This window comes from Candoia aspera, chromosome 16 (assembly GCF_035149785.1).
Source record: "Candoia aspera isolate rCanAsp1 chromosome 16, rCanAsp1.hap2, whole genome shotgun sequence".
NCBI classification, from domain to species: Eukaryota; Metazoa; Chordata; class Lepidosauria; order Squamata; family Boidae; genus Candoia; species Candoia aspera.
Genome location: NC_086168.1, coordinates 11,187,770 through 11,207,669, shown reverse-complemented (window position 1 = coordinate 11,207,669; position 19,900 = coordinate 11,187,770). Strand labels below are relative to the sequence as shown.

Below are 19,900 nucleotides of genomic sequence, written 5' to 3'. Positions count from 1 at the left end.
TGGGGTTTAAGCCATTGTTTCACAGGAGGGCTACAAACGGAGGTGAAAACAAATGGAGAGAAATGGAAATAAAAATGAATTGTGCCAAACAAAAAAAACTGAATTTACAGATAAACCAGGGAAGCAGTTGGCATACAAATGACGAAAAGAGAAAGAAAAGAAAAATGATCTTAGGATCTATGGTTTTGACGATCAAATAGGATAGATTATAGGAAGAAGAGAGTCACAGTGTAACTTTAGGGAAAGAGGTAAATCTACAATTGTACTTATAACCTCTGTAAAGAAGTTCGGAAGCCGCATCTTTGTATCTTTTTTCTTTCTTTTCTATTTTGCTTCTATCTTTTCTTCTTTTCGCACTTGAGCTTTCTCTTTTATTTCTTCCTTTTTCCTTCTTCCTTTATTTTAGTTTGTATTAATTTTTACTCTTGTTTTTAAAACTCTCCATAAAATTATATTTAAAAGAAAGGGATGAAAGTAAGTGGAGAACATTTCCTCTCTCAACGTTGTCCTCATTTGCTTCACAAAGCCAATTCAGAGGGAGAGCAAGGTATCCTGCTTTGAATATATATATATGACTATTTAAGTCAACAGAATTAGGGAGAAAAAAAATTCATTTGCCATTTATTAAGGGGAAAGCAAAACAAAATAAAATGAACAAACAGCCCCCTCCCCAATCAGTATCTATTTACTGAGTAAACAGCTAGAAAAAATATTCTTCTGTTGTTGTTTTTTAAACAAAAGCCAACAACTTATTGCTACCGCTGAAACCTTGAAATGCACAGATCTAAACTTTGAACTAAATCAAACTGGAACGTTGTGGGATAGTAGCTTTTTGTGAGCCATTTTTAGAGCAGGCCAACCTTAAGTGCGCTGTGGCTTTCATCTTGCGGGTACTTGATGGACTCTAAGTAGCATTAAGCCAACATCCTTACCAAACGAAATTGCGCAAAAACGAGGTTCTTATCATCCCCCATCTGAGTTCATCAAGAGGGCGCGAGAAGGTCCATCTGAAAGCATCATTTGTCCGTTCTTTTCTTTCCTACCACTTTCCCCCCCCCCCCAGAAAACAAACAAAAATCTATCCATCTATGTGGGGCACACAAGCAGACTGACGTGAACACCTCATAAATGTTATTACAAAGCTCCCACATCAAGAAGGAAAAGTCTGCACTTCCTAGCGTAAAGGACTAAGTTGGTTCAAGCTGCCCTGAGCTGCTGTGGTTTACCACGGACCACCACGGCTATACAGAAAATAACTACAATTAATAATAAAAGCACACAACCCTACTGTTTTGAGTATGCTGAAAAACCATCTCCTGGGGCTGCAGATTGTTCTGCCCAGTGCATTTGCAGATTTATGTCTTGTATTTCCCCCACGGAAGAATGCACTGGACTCATTTTTGGTTAATCCATGAGGGTTGTGAGCCCAGGAGGTAGAGCTGAGCAAACCTCTAGCAGGGCCTTGCCCAAGTGGCTTAGCCCATTAGGCTCCAGTGCTAATATCTCCACCAGAGCCTCAGACTCAGTGGAAAGCTGGCTTAACACCCCCCCACACACACACGCAACTTACCGTGCTCAATTTACTGCAGCAAATGAGGATGCGGCGCTCATACAGCATGCTAGCATACAAGTGCAACATGTTGTTGACGTCCACGGCTACAAAATACTCCGTCAAATTTCTCTGGGAAGGAAAAGACATGGAGATGTTTAGGAAGTTGTCTTCCAGCCAAGTGGGGAGTAGCACTCCACAACAGTTACGATCATGCTAGCATCTAAGGTGGTCCCATCATGATGGCCAACAACGATATGGAGCAGAACCTGCAGAAACTGAAGTTTTTGAATAGGAGGTCCACACCCATCAAGTCTGCCTGCTGCCTGGAAGGAGCTCTCCCTTAAAAGGCTTTGCTTAGCAGTGATTTGAACCTGGATGGGAGATACAACTGAGTGCCTAGATTTGAACCTGGATGGGAAATATAACTGTCTCCTGGCCGATATCCAGGTTTTTCCCCTTTTTAAAATTATTTTAAGAATTAAACGGCAGAGCTCTGCATGCCATAAAACAAAGTGCCAGCTTCAGTATCCTCTTTATTATCTTTTAATGATATATTGTCGATTTTTTTTTCATTTCATGTTTATTCTGCTGTCCACTGTCCACAGGCACATTGGTTGAGCTGGGCGGCTATATAAATACTTGGAAAATAAGTAAATAAGTGTTCAATGCCTCTGGGCCCTCAGATATTTCTGTGGGGCGGGGAAAGGCACGTGTCCACCAACCTTATACCCCACCAAACATCCTGTCCCCTCCTGTGTTTTGTTTTTTAATTGAAACCACAGTAAATGCACTGAGGTTTATTTAGAGAACATCCATTTATTTACAGTCATAAAGCAACATTCCATACAGTGTAACAACAACTACGCAATAATACAAAAAGGTAAAACAAAGGCAAGATAGAAATTTCAGTAGTAATAATATAGACTAATTGCCTTATAACGTGGAAAATAATCTATCAAATCTTATTTAAACCCAACCAATCAATATTTTATGACCCTTCTTTGAAATTTCTGCAGATTTTTCTGCAGATAAAAACACATTCTCTTCCACAAGGCAGCCAGAGAGATTAGTACAGGGGGATGAGATGAACTCAAGAGTGCCAGATTGAGTACCATGGACAGCTCAATGGGAGGGGTGACATTGATGGGCTGACACCTCCATTGTTGGCTTCATTCAAGCTTACTGGGTTGCTAGCAGTGAGAGTCATCCAGGTAGAAGATGCTGGGAGAATAACGTAGATTTTGTTTTAAAATGAAGCTGTTCAACTGGCATGCGGCTCCTCCCTCCCTGTGGTTCTTACTCCATCTGTGCCGATTAGCAAGATGTTTGTGTCTAAACAGAAACTGTTTGGAAGTGGCTGCCACTTCCTGCCACAGTGGTACACACACAACAGCAGTGCATGGAGATAACTTGGCAGGCCTGTCAAAAATGCAGTGGAAATGATGGTGGAAGACCCATGAGTTAACTGGGAGGGTCAACCCACAAACAACTGACCTTGAAGAAACTCGCATTTGATGGTTTATCTTTCCACAGCTTGATCAGGACACCTTCTTGGAGGTCTGTGTCCTGTGGATCATCTCATCTCCTGCCTTGGCCATCAATATCTACACCCACCTCCTGCTACCTCGTCTTGGGGTCAGGCTGTCTCCATTCTGCCACCGTAAGCAGCTCAGAAGAACGACCTGATATACAATGTGAGGGCCATGAATCCACGCCAGGTCTCCAGTGGTGCTGAGCAGAAACAAAGAGACCTCACAACAAAAATAGGTGAGCAGTGCTCTTTAATGTTGCCTGTGCAGAATGAGTCACATCAAGGTGGGAAACCAAGCAAAAGGAAAAAGAAATGGACCAAAAAAAAAAAAAAAAACCCCAGAAAGGAACTTGACAGTTTAATGGGGATTTGACGAGCTTTCTAAAAATTGCCGAAGCATGACAGCAGTTTTCTGATGGAGCAACACGTAGGGAGGGCTTATGGATGTTATTTCCCTTCCATAAAAGCTTTGGGCTCCTGAAGGACTGGGGATTAGCTCAAGAACACAAGGGGAACAGGCAAGACCACAGGAAGGAAGACACAAATGGGCTTCTCTGCTCCTCTGCCTTTTGCAACACTGACAGGGCCAAGGGGTGCCAAGCTGGAAGAGGTGGGTCCATGCTATTTTGGTGCTTTTGCGATGATGCCCAAGGCAAAGGGGCACAAAGCATGCCCTTCAGAGCAGAGGATTCCAAGTGGCTTTACGAAAAAGGGAGGCAAAGGGGAATTAGGGATCAGGTGCACCCACCAAACACGACACAACGGTCCCTGTGAAAAAGGCCACTTCCAGGATGGAGGGTGTCAGCAGGGCAAAGAGAAAATGAAGTCGCCAAGCAGGAAGGCAAGATCTCCACTTAATTCCGAAGCCACACCAAAAGTGGGGTCCTTGGGGCAGTAGGCGCAGACTTACTCTCTCTCAGCTAGCTGTTTCTGCACACGACTTACCCAGAACTGGGTCTGATTTAACCACAACAGAGCCTTAATCCAACTAAGCTGTTTCTCAACCTTCTGACCCTGGAGGAACCCTCGAAATACTTTCCAGGCCTTGGGGAAGCCCTGCATGTTCAGGCTCAAATATAGGCCAGAAGTTACACAATTAGTATATTTGTTTCCTGTATAGTAAAGGTAAAAGTTTCCCTTGACGTAAAGTCCAGTCGTGTCCGACTCTAGGGGGCGGCGCTCATCTCCGTTTCAAAGCCTTGGAGCCGGCGTTGTCCATAGGACACTTCCGGGTCATGTGGCCAGCATGACGACTCGGAACGCCGTTACCTTCCCGCCGAAGCGGTACCAATTAATCTACTCACATTTGCATGTTTTCGAACTGCTTGGTGTGCAGGAGCTGGGACGAGCAACGGGAGCTCACCCCGCCGCGCGGTTTCGAACCGCCGACCTTCCGATCGACAGCTCAGCGGTTTAACCCGCAGCGCCACCGCGTCCCACATGTTTCCTGTATAGGCCTGCCTATATGCATTAACAGTGTTCTTAAAACTAAAAATAAAGAATGAAACTTACCTCTTTAGTATGAAGTTGCCTGAATTTGAAATAATTTTTTAAATAAATTGTGATCTCCCAGGGAACCCCCAGTGACCTCTTGCGGAACCCTGGGATGCCACGGAACCCTGGTTGAGGAACCCTGGTCTAGCCTAACACGAAGGTTAAAGCGCGGTGCAGATTCAATCTATAAAGAACCTGGAAGGGTTAACACAGGAGTGGAAAACCCTTTGAGGCAGAAAAGGTACCAGCCTGTTCTTTGCTTTTCTGGAGCTATCAAAGCCCCCGCAAAAAAAAAAAAAAAATATTGGCAGCTTTATTCCAAAGAGATTTCAGGTGACACGATTCCACTTCCTGAACTGTAGCACCAGGAGTGGAGCCCCGAATATTTTATGCAAGATTTCCTTGTGCAGAAGATTGTCGCGGTTAATGAACATATTTTTATGAATGGTGTGCAAGGGGCTTAAATCCGAGGTGCAGCCAAAACACAACGCGGGTAGAATTCAGAGCTGGAAAGGGGAGGAAGGACTGCAACCTGGTACTGCCCAGCCTCTGCTAAAATTTCACATTTATTTTCCTTGGCTCCAGAATTCACACATGCAAAGCTGAATCAAAGTGTCCAGAGCTGTGGGTTTTTTTTTTAACCACATCCATTGTTCCTCCTTGCCCCAAATACTCTTGATTTCTATGACAATTTAAGTTTGAGATACCTTCAAGCACCACAAGCCACACCCTTATCACAAAGACAACATGCAAGACTGAAAGCCTCTCTAAGTCCTTCTGGAACAAAGCCTTCCGTTTTTATAAAATCCTTTGATTCACAAGCACTTGGATTATTGGGTTCAAATGTTATGGGAAGTTGTCTCAAATACTGCCAGATAGGAAGGGCAGTGGTGAAGAAGAAAGGAACCAACACATGTGATCATACAGAGAACACGGAGTGCAACCAGCCACAAGAACCAGAGCAGAAAACTCAGATGGGATCCTGATCTTTTCTGCTCCAAAGTCAACCCACACAAAGATGTCCATCAATGGAAAGAGAAGAAGTCAGTCTCCTAAAAAAGATTTTTGGGGAGTGGTCAATGATGAAAACTTATCCACGTTGGCTCAGAAGATGATAGGGACAGAGCATCCGGGGCAGGTAACCTTGTTGAAGCCAGGGGGTCACAGCTGGCTTTTGCCGGCTGGCCCCCGCTACAAAAAAGTGGGAGGGACCCAAACTAAGAACTTGGTGGGGCAATGATAAAAACGTAATTTCCATCTCACTCAGTGCAAAGGAGATGATTCAAGCACTTGCTTGAGTAACAGTAAGAGTAATAGGTTGAGCAATGATGATGATGTTATCCACTCAACCGTGTCCAATTCTTGGTGATTCTACAGATCAGGTTGAGTAATTCTCCCCAAATAACTCTCCAAATGCAATCTGTCCAGATGCTGTCCCAAACCCTTTGAGGTGGAAATTCGTAAAAAATTAACTTGCAAATGGTTATTTGGGTCCCCAACTAAAACTGGAAAACAGCCTTCTATTTTGATCTACAAGCGCCTCTATGCATCTCTGGTTCTCCTGACCTTACTTCTCTGCCCCTAATGTGTGATTTCTGGACTCCCACATATAGTAACATCGTTTACAAAGAGTGGCACCCTCAGCAGATACTCACGTTTTCAGGAATGCTGGGAAGTTCTCTGGTGTCAGGCACCGTAAAGTAAGAGTGCTGAAGGGAAGAGTGGAGAAAGAGAAAGAGAAAAAATGCACCCAAAACTTTCCATGTTTACACTCTACTGCTTGAAAAAAAAACACTCTACTGTTTGAAGAAAAGAACTTCAAACTTGCACCCCTGATGCCATGAACACAATGGAACGCAACCCAACAATCCAAAATACAGCAATGCTAAATACAAGAAAAGTAAATAGCCCAAACCCTTTTCAGGCAAGTAGGCTTGGTGGAGTCCTTGGTGCTCTCTGAGCTTGGCTGTTTGCATGCAGATGTTTCATTACCCAACTAGGTAACTAGGTAATAAAACGTCGGCAAGCCAACCACCAAGCTCAGAGAGCACCAAGGACTCCACAGTTCAACCCTGAGCTGCAGAGGTTGTTGTTGCTTATTCATTCAGTCGCTTCTGACTCTTCGTGACTTCATGGACCAGCCCACGCCAGAGCTTCCTGTCGGTCATCAACACCCCCAGCTCCCCCAGGGATGAGTCCGTCACCTCTGGAATATCATTCTCCAGATATTCTCTTCTCTTGGAAGTAGGCTTTGTGCTGTGTCAAATCATGGACATCCCAGGACACATCCATCGGGGCATATACCAAGCAAATGTGGTGGTTAAGAATGGGAAAAGATCACTCCCCGTCTTCTGCTCCTGGGACTTCTGTGGGGCTTCCCCCTCCCTCCAGGGCAATAGTTGCAGAGCTGCAAACTTCTCCAAATAAAAACTAGGTAACTAACTCCATACTATCCCCATTTCAGGAATGCTTACCACACTGAGATGAACAGAAGTGGCTGGCTCAGGAATTGGTAGTCTATAAAGCGTCTGCAGAAGTTCGCATCTTTGGCTGTCCTGAAACAAAGAAGAAGAAACAAGGTGGTTACGTTCTTTGGGAGAGGACATCTGTCTCCTTCTCTCTCTTATTAATGAGAGACAGAAGACAGCTTGGCTTTCTCCATGTCAGCCCCATCAAGGGCAAGAAAGAGATCCATCTTACTTCTGTCAACAAGGGAACCCTTATATTTTTTCCCACTGGGACAAATGATCACTTGCCAATCTATTTAAGGCAACAGCCAGGACAGAGATGGTCAGAAGTTGCGCAAGACTCAGAGACCCACTGCATCCATTCAGAAGCCCCTTCTCCATACACATCCACCTTCACCAACCTGGTGACCAGCATATGCTTTGGATTTCAATTCCTATTACTCCCAATCACCATGAAATTGAGAGCCAGTTTGGTCTAGTGGTTAAGGTTCTGGGCTAGGAACCAGGAGTCTGTGAATTCTAGTCCTACCTCAGGCATGAAAGCTGGCTGGGTGACCCTGGGCTGGTCCCTCTCTCTCAGCCCAGCTCGGTGCAATGCAGACTAGCCTCCTCGTGGTGCAACCCAGGCAATGTGACTTGTCACGGCTAAATAGTCTACACATCTGGCTGCTGGACCTCACAAGGATTTCCCAGCAAGAAAAAGCAGCATGAACACCGAACTGCTATGCCATATGATTAAAAGAAAAAACCCATGACATTCTGAGAGTTGAACCTCTACTCATCTGGATGACACCAAATTGGGGCAGGCTATCTTACCAATAATAATGGTGGGCATTTGGCCAGCCACGATAAGACAGCTGGTCTACCAGGAGCTAAGGTGCATCAAGGGATATCTTCCAAAAAAATGCGAGAGATCTGCTGAAGAATGAATGATCCTGCAGATCCGTAAATCTGAATATAAAATAAGGCAGCTTCTGAAATCTAATACGTAGGAATCAACTCAGAGAAGTAAAGTTCTGAGAAACCTACTCATGTTCTTCCTTTCCTTCTATGAGCTGGATATCCTTACTTCATCCAAACTTGTCCTGGAGGACGCTAGTGAAATAATCAGGAATCACCTTCAAGGACTGAACCAAAGATGGGTTATGTCACTTCTGAACCATGCCTCTGGTGTTGGCAAATGGTAAAATTTTAAAGGCAGGCACATACTCTGGATCTCTCTAACATATACACCCATATTCAAACACACAAAACACACAGCAAGTCACACAGAGGAGTGACCTAGATATTTACCTGGCCCTTCATTGTATAGTCTGCCAGAACATTGAGCAGTTTGTAAAAGACTTCAAACCATGGGAGATAACTAAAAAAAGAGACAAACACAAATTAATGTTACGAAAAACATTAGTTTCTTCTGCAAAATGTATATAAAAAGGGCAAGCAAATGGAGCTGGTGGGGGGCAGGTGCCCAGCATCTCACCACTCCTTGTATGCCCCTGATCCCTGAGATAAAATCAGAAAATACTGATGGTGGGTGAAGGCCCCCAATGTTCTGCCAGGTGCTGATTTCTATTCCAGGAAAACATGGACTCCCCACATGGAAGAGAACAATCTTGAAGGCTGCTGTCATGAAGCCTTGCACTGGGCTTTCCCAGCATCGTTTTTATGCTATTAAAAAAGACCATGCCTTTAAAAGGCAGTGTTCAGCAGAGCCACAAGACTGTCTTTACTTTTTTCCCCAGAGAAAAAGGGACCGTTCACCCTTACGGCAAAGATCAACGGTTCTAACTTGAGACCGATGCCTTGGATCCTGGCAGAAAATTTTGGCTCCAAGGGCCAGGCCACCTTGATAAATGAAGTGAGACACAACAAATGCACCAGGTAATGGGTGGACAACATCTGCCAGCTGCTTGGGAAGACTATGGTAAAAATTGAGGAAACCTATCAAGCCTAGGCTGATAGTCTTTAACTTTTAAGATTCTGAGACAGGGATATCCCATCTATTAATACATCTCAAGCAATATCAGGAAACAACTGGCTGCTGGTTGGCTGGGAGAAGCATACTGATTTGAAACAGAGGCTTGGCCTCAGCATATGAACATTCCAGAGAGAGGAGGGGAATTTCAGGGATGAAAAAAACCTTGATTTCCTTGTTAAAGTTGTACAAACACCACAAGCATCCTTGGGGAGAGAACGGGCCCTTGGGAAGCTTGCTCGGAGATTAAAAGGCAATCTGGCAAAGACCCAGGGAGGCGAGGAGGCACTGGAAAGGAAAGGGTTTAATTTTTTCACACATTTGATTTTTGTCCTGGTTGAGTATCTCGAGGGAAATCCTACAGAATTATACCACAGTTGTAGTTTGGGCAGTACATCACAAACTTCCTTCCCTTCTCTCTTTCAGAGCTCCAGAGTTCGGATTTTAAAGGAAATCTCGCTCCGCGCAATTAGTGAGGTGCTACTAGAATTAGGAGGTGCTACCACACTGAACAGCTTTTAGCTTTGGGGATTCAACCTTTTTCACAAAAGTGCCATTACTTTAAAATGACCCTACCTCCCTCTTAAACCACTTAGCGTTTGGGATTTGTTTCAGAATGTGCGGGGCTCATTAAAGCAGCTGCGTCAGCCATAAGAGAGAACGTGAAATTCTATAGGCCGAGCAGAGATCCCCATTTAAATTCTCACCCACCCCTAAATCCCAATAAAATCATCTCAATTCTTAGTAGAAGACTGCTGCAGTGACCCCAAGGACTCAAGACTGAAAAAGAATATAATTTTCCTCACTTAACACACTTCCTGGTTATTTTCCCTGCTTGTGGAATGTAACCAGCTTCATCCCTTTCCTAGTGGGGTTCCTGGTGCAACATGATATTCAGAATGCAAGATCCCACCACATGAGGCTTTCTGGTTGTGGGAAAAATAATCTCTCACTGTGTTCGGTTTTTTTATTGTCTAGAAGCCGCACAGGAGGGGAGAAAACGTCCCTCACCTACAGCGTAAGCCTAGATCTTGCACAAATGAGGGACATCAAAACTTCTTGAAAAATGGGGACTTTGGCATTTCAAACAGTGGTTTATTAACCAAGCAGCCGAGAGGAACTGAACAGCCAGCACATCTGATGTAAGCCTACGGTTTTCTCTAAGGCTTAAATATCAAACCAGACTCTGCCTTAGGGATCTGGGCTCTCTTTGCTAAGCAACTGCGGACCAACGTCCTTGGCTCCAAACAGGCGCTCGCGACTCCCGGGGAGCTCCCAGGGGCCCTGCGTTGTCTTTTCACCTGGGGAGGAAGCTTGGCAGGTGTTCTCCCATCAGCAGGTAGAGGGGAAGAGCTGGGCCAATTTCAAGGCTCTGGGAAATCCCATCAGGAAAGGGGGAGGAGGGGGAAGGAGTCTTTCTGTTGGCTTCTTTGTGCTCAACCAGAACTCAGTGGGCCTTTTCAACTCTATCTTGGACATGTGAATCATGCCCAAAGGTGCGCTGCCGGGCTGCTCTAAGCCTGGGGGTTCATAGCTTTGGCCCAGTCAAAACACAGTCACCCAACATGTGGGAATCTTTCTTCTAAGTTCTAAGTTCTTCCACGTTCACTTAAGTCCTACCAGTGGAGCAGAAGCAAGCAGAACAGGGAGGGGAGAATTTGTCTTGGGAATCTCTGCTTCCTCAGTCTTATTTGCAATCCTCCTTTTCAAAACATGGGGGTTGGACGCATTGGCCCAACACCCTTTTCCGCCTGGAGCCGGCGGGCCGAGAAACCAGTAGCCCACCTGGGGATTTGTGGGGCACGGCTCTCTCACATTTCATCTGTAACCAAGCACTTCCTCTTCCTCTTCGCTCCTTTGATTAACTCCTGCTTTCACAGGTCAGAGGTTAAACAAAGGAAGGGAAGTCCCTGTTGAAATGGCCCACAGCCCTGCCACGAATTTTTTTTTAAAAGCCCAGGGGTGAGGGGCTGCTTAAAGGACCCTGAAGGAACAGATTGCTCCAAAGAGCCCAAGGTCAGAGACTTCAACAGCCATAAATCAGAGGATGACCCTGCCCACTTACACCACCCTCTCTTCCACGCTGAACTCAACTTTGCTTGCCAAGACAGGACAACAGCGCGGCATTTTCCATCTCCACACAGCTGGAGGAGCAAGCTTTCTGCTTGCCCCCCGTCTCACGGAGATGGCATTTATTTATAAAAATAATAATGGCGGGATAAAAATTAAATAAACGAATAAATAAATAAATTTTCTCCTGTGTGCATTTTTCAGGTTATTAATAGTACTCCGCAGATGTTTTAATGCATTGGGCAATCCTGTGAGTCGCCTACGGTCTTTTGATGGTGGCAGGTAGCAATGAGAAAAGAAAGAAAGATGGTGAAGCACCAGCAGGGAGCTCCCTGTGGTTCTTACATGAATAAATGTACTGCAGCTCGGGAGTTTCTTCACCCACCCACCCTGCCCTGCCACCTGTGCACCCGCTTGGCCAAGCTGACTCCCAGGAGGAACAATCCCTGCCTTATCAAGACCACAGGCTTCCAGGAAGGTGAGGCAGACACATGGGGGAGGAATCCAGGCAAAGAAGATATTTATTTATTTATTCATTTTATTCGGTGTCTATAGCTGCCTGTCTCAGACAAGTTACTCTTGGTCGAACCAAATACTGCCTACCTACCTAGTATTTATTTATGGGTATCTGGATATGGATAACAGAAGCATCCCGAGAAAAAACATGGAACGAGATGGCCACAGAGTGGTGTCCTAAGAACAGCCTGATCCAAACCACCGCGCACAGCCTTTTCCTCCCAACTTAACATTAACATATTCTACCCTATTCTGCAACTGCCTTGGACCGTTCAATATACTTTCTCTGCTGCCTACAGGACAATGCGGGTTTCGGGTGCCTTGCAGCGGCTTCCTTTCCCTTTAGGGATTGTCCTCCTGGTGGTGACAGTCCTGTTGGCCAATTATTGTGACTCTTGGGGGCTCAAGCTAACCCCCTCTGGGTCCGTTGTCTGGCCTAATTAATTGGGTTGGGGGCTTGGATGACACACCACCCCTCTTAATCCATTTAAGCATCTTGTACCAGTAGGACCATAAGGTTTGCAACGCAATCCTTGCGGAATTATTATTATTTTTTAATTGCTAGCACAGGGGAAGGGGGTTTTAAATTGTTGCGACCAGTGCAAGTCTAATTAGAACGCCCTCTTTCCCAGTGCAAAGGGAACTGAGCTCCATCAGGACCACTGGACACTTTCATTCCCTTATAAAGAGCTGAACCAAAGTCCAGGAGCAACTCACTTCTCTCGCTCACATACGGCAGTCTTGATCGAAACCCTCTGCTTATATTGGCTATTTGCAAAAACACAACTGCAACAGGGCAAAACGTTGGCAAGTATCTAATCTGACCCCTCAGCAGCTGGAAAACAACGAAAAGAAGCACAGGAGAATACTTGCTCTGCCACTGCAAAAGGGTATAAATTTAGCAATTACTTTTAGAATTACTCCAGCCACACGCAGTGATCCCAGGGAGGTTAATAGAAATGTTTTTATAATTACCCATACACAGTTACTAGGTGAGCTTTGGAAGGGGTCTGGGGGGGTGGGAGTGGCACACCATTTCAAAGAGCAATTTTTTAAAAAAAAAGTCAAAACAAAGCTCTCCGGATCATAAATGTGTCAGCAGCATTTCAAGCTGTCCTTTCCCGAACGACTCTTTCGAGCTGAAAACGTCAAATAATTCCATATGCTTTGCTGGTGGAAGGGAAGCGATCCTTTGTTTTTGGCTGACTAATTGGACCGGCCTTCATCCCCGAGATTTAGTACACACGAAGAGTAATAAGAATAATAAGAATAATAATTACAAAAAGGGATCGCTGCAGTAATGAGGCTCCAGCATGCTGGAAGTAATGCTTCATCTCCAACCAACGTCTTGAGAGTAAATTCTGCAGGAACGGAGCGCGGCATCTCCCAACAACCCCAAATCAAAAAACTCTCCGAGCTTGCAAATCAGATACGGAAGCTCACAAGCCGAAGAGAGAGCGGCGTGTCAGGGTGTCCCGGGGGTCAACAAACCGAAGAGCCCTCTCAGAGGAGATAAGCAAGCACGGCCTGATGCGTTCCTCCTGGCTACAATACAGCCTGGGCTGACACAATGCGCCACCCCAGAGCAGACCAGAAATCATTCCCGCCAAAGCAAGGAACTGCCTGGAGAACGTCACCCGTTGGCTCCTGCGGGTGCTTGCTAGGGTGTCATACGGAGCACGTTGACGTTAAGAGGCACGAACTACAAATAGAACCACTGAATCTTCCTCTGAAAACCAGATGTGGGGAAAAACAGGGAAGTCAGTCACCTCTGGGCCCCACTTGGGGCCTCTGACTGACCATGGCCAAGGACCAAAGGCTATTCTAGATGGGCCTCTGGTCCAATCCAATAATAGGTCATTATACTCCAAGTTTAAACTGAGTCAGAGTTCACCGTGGGAATCTTTCAACGTGACATGTAACAGCTGCTCTGGGTTGCAAGGAAGATGGAAAAACATATCTTTCTGCATCCTCCCCTTCAGTGATAAGGGATAGACCCATTCCCTTTCCATGCTGTTCCACCCTGTAGCTGAGAGGAAAACCAAGGCATTCGTGTCAAAGGATGCTCTGTAGCCATGGCTTGTTTGGATTGGGGTCCACCCTAACGCCGCAACCCACATGGAGAAACATCTCCTATCAGGACCTCCTGAGAGTTAGTTTCAGTGGGCTACCTGGGGCTGGATTTCAAAGCTTCGAGGCCTCTTAGGAGACAGGAGGAAGCATATGAATAAAGACCTATAAATGATAGATGGGCCAGACCTTGTACCAACAGAAGGTGCTGGCCTTCTGGCTGCCCTTCTCTGATCAACAATCCAGGATCAAGCTTCAACTGGATTGAGATTCAAGCAGGGAAAGAATGTAGCTCAACAACAGAGCATCTGCTCGGTGGGCAAAAGGTCTCCAGGTTTTCCAGGCGGCCCAGAGGAAATCCTGGAGGGTAATTGCTGATGTTGATTATTATCAACAATGCTGGACAGAAAGGACCAAAGGTCTGAGTGTAGGTAACTCCCTACCTTCTCCTGTACAAGAAGCCAAGACTGTGCCTTAGCCAGATTTCTCCATGCTAAATGCATTGAAGATTGAGAGAGACCCTTCCAGCTGTAAAATGAGATTTCTCATTATAAAGGAATCCGAGAAACAAAGGAAGGGGGGAAATCACGTTGCAGAACCTCTACTATTACGTCAAAAATCCTTGGCTGGATGGACCCAAGGCCAGAACCAGAAGGTAGTGGATCACTGTATTTATCTAAGCCACATATCTTAGGCTACATAGATGCACAAGGGAAGAGTGGGTGGATGGGAAGAAGGCGTGCCCTTGACTTCTGAATCACGTGCCATGGACCTCTCTCCAAAAGGTAGTCAGGATTAAGACAAAGAGATGGGTGTGGCCAAGAGAAAAACCAATACAAATAATGAAAATGGCCTTAAATGTATCTCATGTAGCACGTATCAATATTCCTCATGCTTTGATAATGTTCCCCTCTGGTGCGTGAAGAAATACACAGTGTCAAGGCTCCTTGAGGGTTTCACCCAAGGCTTTTGCAGGTTGGAGTCTCAGGCTGCACAGTTTTGTGGTGAGAAACCCTTTTGACTTTTTAATTGGCACAACGCAACCAAGCCCAAGAAAATATCTGGAAGGGTTGCCACGCAGTTCAGTGAGAAACACAATTTAAATATCTGATGATCTCTCCTAATCTTTGAAGAAGAGAGGTACAGCGGGGAGGGAGAAGGGGAGAAAAATTCTCCCTCCACACACCCCAAAGCTGAAACAGCTGTTTCTTCTCACATCAAGACACACTTAATGAGTTGGAAGTTTGTATAATAAATATCCTTCCCTTTGAAATGTGAAGATTCCACCATTAACATGCCTTTGATTTTTCTTTTTCTTTTAAAAGAGCTCATTAGAATGGCAGAGAGATAGGCACGAAAGCTCCTAAATCACAGCGCGGCTCCCAAGGTCAGGTGTATAGAAGAGCTGGGTGCAAGAGTGCCGGGGGTTGGGGGGGGGGCAGAGGCTGCCTCAGGACTGGGTGAGCTGAGGAGCAGCAGGTTATCTATTTGGCTGGCCTGGGAGTGAACAGGCCAAGCCCCCAGCACTTGGCAGGCGAGGAGGAGGAGGAGGAGGAGGAGGAGGAAGAGAAAGAGAAAGAGAGAAAGAGAAAGAGAGAGAGAGAGAAAGAAGGAGAGAGAGAGAGAAAGAGAAGGAAGGAAGGAAGGAAGGAAGGAAGGAAGGAAGGAAGGAAGGAAGGAAGGAAGGAAGGAAGGAAGGAAAAAGAGGAAGAGGTGGAAGGGGAAGGGGAAGAAGGAGGAGGAGGAGGAACAAAGAAGAGAAAGAGAGAAAGAGAAAGAGAGAGAAAGAAAGAAAGAAAGAAAGAAAGGAGAGAGAGAAAGAAAGAGCGAAAGAGAAAGAAAGAAGGAAGGAAGGAAAGAAAGAAAAAGAGGAGGAGGTGGAAGGAGGAGGAGGAGGAGGAACAAAGAAGAGAAAGAGAGAGAGAGAGAGAGAGAGAAAGAAAGAGAAAGAAAGGAGGAGGAGGAAGGGGGAGGAGGAGGAGGAGGAGGAAGAGGCTGATTTAGGCCCTACCATTTGTAAGACTCATGTCTGAGTACTGTATTACGCTCTAAAGGTGAGCAGGATCAGGGCCTAGAGGGAGTTGGAGCCGTTGCCTTGCGCGTATGCCAGGCACAAAGCAACCGGTTGACTCTGCAAATCGCCCCAATGGCAATCAATATAGAAAGGTCCCAGTTTAAGCCCTCTCCGGGGACCACAAAGATGCTCTTTGCACCCCGGATCCACATCCTCTCACAGGAAAACAACAGTGGTGGTTCTTCCATGTACCAAATGGCACAGGAAGAAGTTTCCCACATCCTACTTTGCAGGCGTGGGGTTTGGGGAGAGGGCTGGGGAAAAGAGGCAAAACCCTACCATTTTCTCTGGCACTTGCTGGAAATCGCTTGCCAACTCTCAAGTCAAGCACACACACACCCCCGTTTTGTCAACCCTCCCACCCACCCCAGGGCACACGGGTGTATCTTTCACCGCTACGCCTATTGTTAATTCCCCGTTCTGCCCTTACAGGCTGTCTGTCTGCCCATGACAGGGAGACATTTTCACACTTGCAAGCTTAAGGAACACACGCGCACACATGTCACCATGGCAACAATCATGCATATTGATGAGATACTGGCATGACTGCCACAGAAGGGACGGTGCGTCTTGGAACATCACTCCTTCCTGCTCCAGTCTGTAATGTGGGGAATTCAGCTTCGCTCACACGTTGGACCCAGCTTCATTAGAGGCTGGGGAGGGTGGAACTAATCCTTTATACAGCCCCCCCTTGAAGAAGCCCCCCAGAAGGCTTCCCCTCCATCAATTTCCTTTGGAGGATGGGCCAGTTGACCTGCCTGGTCCACTCGCTTGGCTAAGCCACAGCAACCCAAAAGGGCTGCTTAAAATTCCCGAGCCCGGGCATGTAGCCCCAAAATCTGGAACAAGCTGTCCCAGATCTCATTCTGAGCGCCCCATTTGAATTTCTTAAGGCAGCGACACCCGCCTATCAGGACTGAAAACCTGGAGTGCCTATTGGTGACAAGATTAAAACAGCACCCAAGAAAATACTAGCAAAAAATAAAATAAAATAAAATAAAACTTACTGCAAAGGAGGAAAAAAAATCTGGAATTATTAAAGTAACTTCCTGTGGCTCTAACATGCTAGAGAAATGTGCATCTGTAAAAAGTAGGGCTGAATTGAAATGACATTAACTCCTCCCCCCCCACTCCCCATGTCACCATCTGCAAAAATAGTGGGGGAATTTTAAGGGAGGAAGCTCTTCCCTCAACGCCTCTTGAAATCAACAATATGGGGTGACGTAGAGCTGTTCCAAGGAGAACTAGGGAGAACAGCATTGGCAAGCAAGTTGTCAAGGAAAGCATCATGGGTGTGGGAGAGGGACCCTGGCATAGTAAGGAGAAAACAGGCAGAGCGGACTGGGAGAAGGTCCACCCCAACCCCATCCAGCTTCTCAAAATTCATGCCAAACACTGGCTTAGTGTTTAGCCACGCCAGCTTCAACCTAAGGGTTGAAGTCCAAGTTATCTGCAGATCAGCCTACAGCATGAGAAAGCTTTCAGACAAATAAGAGTCCTTCCCAACTGAAGCTGTAAGATGTCAAAAGTAAATCCTTTTTGCTGGCAAAGCAGGGACTCCACCTCTACGCTGTTCCTCTCCTGAAGAACCGAGGGTTTTTCTCAGGGACCTTCAGTTGCATGTGGCTCAGCCTGAACTGTAATCCCACAATTGTTACAAGTGGCAGAACGGAACAGCTTCTATAGATGCTGTGGCCCATTCATCCTACAGAGAAAAGCATTCTCCCATAAAAGGAGCACGAAGACAGTGTGCATCCTGGCAAAAAGAGGGCTGAGCAGAGCTTCAAGAGAGGAAGGCTGCCCCGTTGGGTTAAGCAAAACCAGAAAAAAACAAAACAAAACCCAACTTTTGGCCGAGCAAGCACAAAAAGAGGCATCAAATTAAAGCTGCCCCCCAAATGTGCCTCACTGAAATGGGGGGACCTGTAGCTGGTCAGCAAATTCAGGGAAACATAGCCAGTGTGTGCAGGAGAAGTAAGTTCTTTGCATAAAATTACTGGATTCAGATGAGCTTCCCAGCCCAGCTCCTGCAAGCTTTCTTTGGCAAAATAACTGCCTGGACTTAAAGCTCTAACTCATTGTAAAGCTGACCCCTTAATCAGTGGCCTTTGGTGTTCCCTCTCTTGGCCTCTTTTATTCCATGTAAAGTCAACGTCCTTTCTGGCACAACCATCCACCCTGACAGCCAGCTATCATCTGAGAATTCCTCACTGGAATTTTCTAAGCAGATGAAGGAAATCTGGGAGGGAAGGAAGGGGGAGGCTCTCCCATATGTTGGGATTTTCCTTTAAAGACCCCACAAAATGGATCCAGCTTTGAGGACAGGCCCAAGAGCAGTGGATCCTTCTTGAAGATGCAATGCTGCTGTTTCAGATCAAGCCCGAGAAATTACTCTTGAGATGGGAACTCAGCAGGAAGGGAGAACCGTCCACCCAACGGCAGTGAAGCAAAACCCACCGAGAAGCAGACCTGATGGTCAATTAGCTGGTGGAAGAGTTGGGCCAAAGGAGAACAGGCCCTGGAGCAGGGTGCGTGGCTTTAAAGCTCCTCTGAGTTCCGCTAGCGGAGGTGAAAATACATGAATTCCCAATCAGCTCCAATAAATCCCAGAACACATTAGGGCTGCCCAGGCAGAGCTGAAAAATCCCTTTTAATTTTCTTGGTTTGAAGAATTAAAAAAAGAGGCTGCTCTCAAGCAAATTGGTGGAGATGGGGGTGGGGAAGGGTTGGTGACACATAGAGACAGAAGACTCTAAATGTAAATCTGCACATGTAAACATGGACTGTTAAGAGTAGAAAGCTGCTGATAAAGGGAACGAAGCACAGCCTCGCTGGCAGAGAAAGAGGGTGGGCACGGATTTGGGAAGAAGATGGAGGAACTGAGGGTCACACGATGGCCTGATGGCTGGGTTGTCCGCAGCTCTTCAAAATGAGGCCAATTTTATCCTGCTCTAATGGTCTATTTTTATGGGCCATCCAGGATGAAGAAAGTCCTTAGATGTACAGAAATGTCTGACAGTTCTTCAGCAGCTTGCCCTATAGGATCACCTTCCTTCCTACCATCTATAGTCTTCTTACTTTACCTTCAGAGTATCTGCCAGCCCCCAGCTTGTGATGGCTGTACTTCCTTATAATTCTGGACTCCGGTTCAATGGAATATAGACGGCAATGAGGTGGGGTCCAGCTTTCATTTCCAGACTTGGAACATATCCCTTTTCCTTCCCTGTGGTCTACGAATCAAAAGTATTCATGTCCAGAGGAAGAAATGTGATAGGTCATACTAGCTCATCCTAAAACGTCCCAGGCAGAACATGGACTTCCATTGATTCAAGCACACAGTCACTGTCTAAAGCCAGGGTTTCTCAACCAGGGTTCCATGAGAGGTCATGATTTATTTCAAAGATTGTTTCAAATTTGGGCAACTTCACATTAAAGAGGTAAGTTTCATTCTTTATTTTCAGTTTAAGAACACTGTTAGTGCATATAGACGGGCCTACTCATGAAACTAATATAATGATTTTGTAACTTCTGGCCTATATTAGAGCCTAAATGAGCAGGGGTTTCCCAAGGCCTGAAAAATATGTCAAGGGTTCCTCCAGGGTCAAAAGGTTGAGAAAGACTGATCTAAGCAACGATCAGAAGAGACATTAACAGCTGAGAAAATGGGCTGTTCCTTTTAACCAAAACCTATTTATTTATTTATTTATTTGATCAATCAATCTTTGTTTGCATCTAGCTGCAGCTTGGCACGGATGTTTGGACAATCATCATCAGGAACTGTAGCCAGCGTGGAACCAACTAGCTTTCTTTACAAGGTGATTTTGATCGGCATACCCTAGTGCTGTGGGTAGATCCTGCAATTGCTTCCTGATGAGATGCTCTTCAGCTTGGCTGGACTGAAGTCAAAATGAGAGAGATAGAGCAGATAAGAATGGACATTCAACAGAATTGATGACTTTAAGGAAAATGCATCCCCTCTTTGCGGGTCTGAGGAACAACAATGCCCAGAATGAATGACAAGTAACTTAAAATTTTCACGTGGAATAATTCATGCCACTCCATCAAATAGTCAAGGAACTTCTGTGCTGTCAGCTCACTGTGGTTGGCAAGTGTTCACAACAAGACACCATGTTGCTGCCACCATTTTAAA

General features: G+C 45.8%; 1 protein-coding gene across 7 annotated transcripts in view; it reads right to left on the bottom strand.

Moving 5' to 3' along the window:
* Positions 1 to 19,900, bottom strand: part of DENND1A (DENN domain containing 1A) — a 150,583-nt gene that overhangs the window by 60,873 nt on the left and 69,810 nt on the right. For all 7 annotated transcript variants that reach the window (XM_063316378.1, XM_063316381.1, XM_063316385.1 and 4 more), the window contains exons 6-9: positions 8,339 to 8,408; positions 7,052 to 7,132; positions 6,233 to 6,286; positions 1,571 to 1,681 (exon numbers count right to left, since the gene is read on the bottom strand). In XM_063316378.1, coding sequence (XP_063172448.1) covers positions 1,571 to 1,681; positions 6,233 to 6,286; positions 7,052 to 7,132; positions 8,339 to 8,408 — 316 coding nt within the window. The remainder of the gene's footprint in view (positions 1 to 1,570; positions 1,682 to 6,232; positions 6,287 to 7,051; positions 7,133 to 8,338; positions 8,409 to 19,900) is intronic.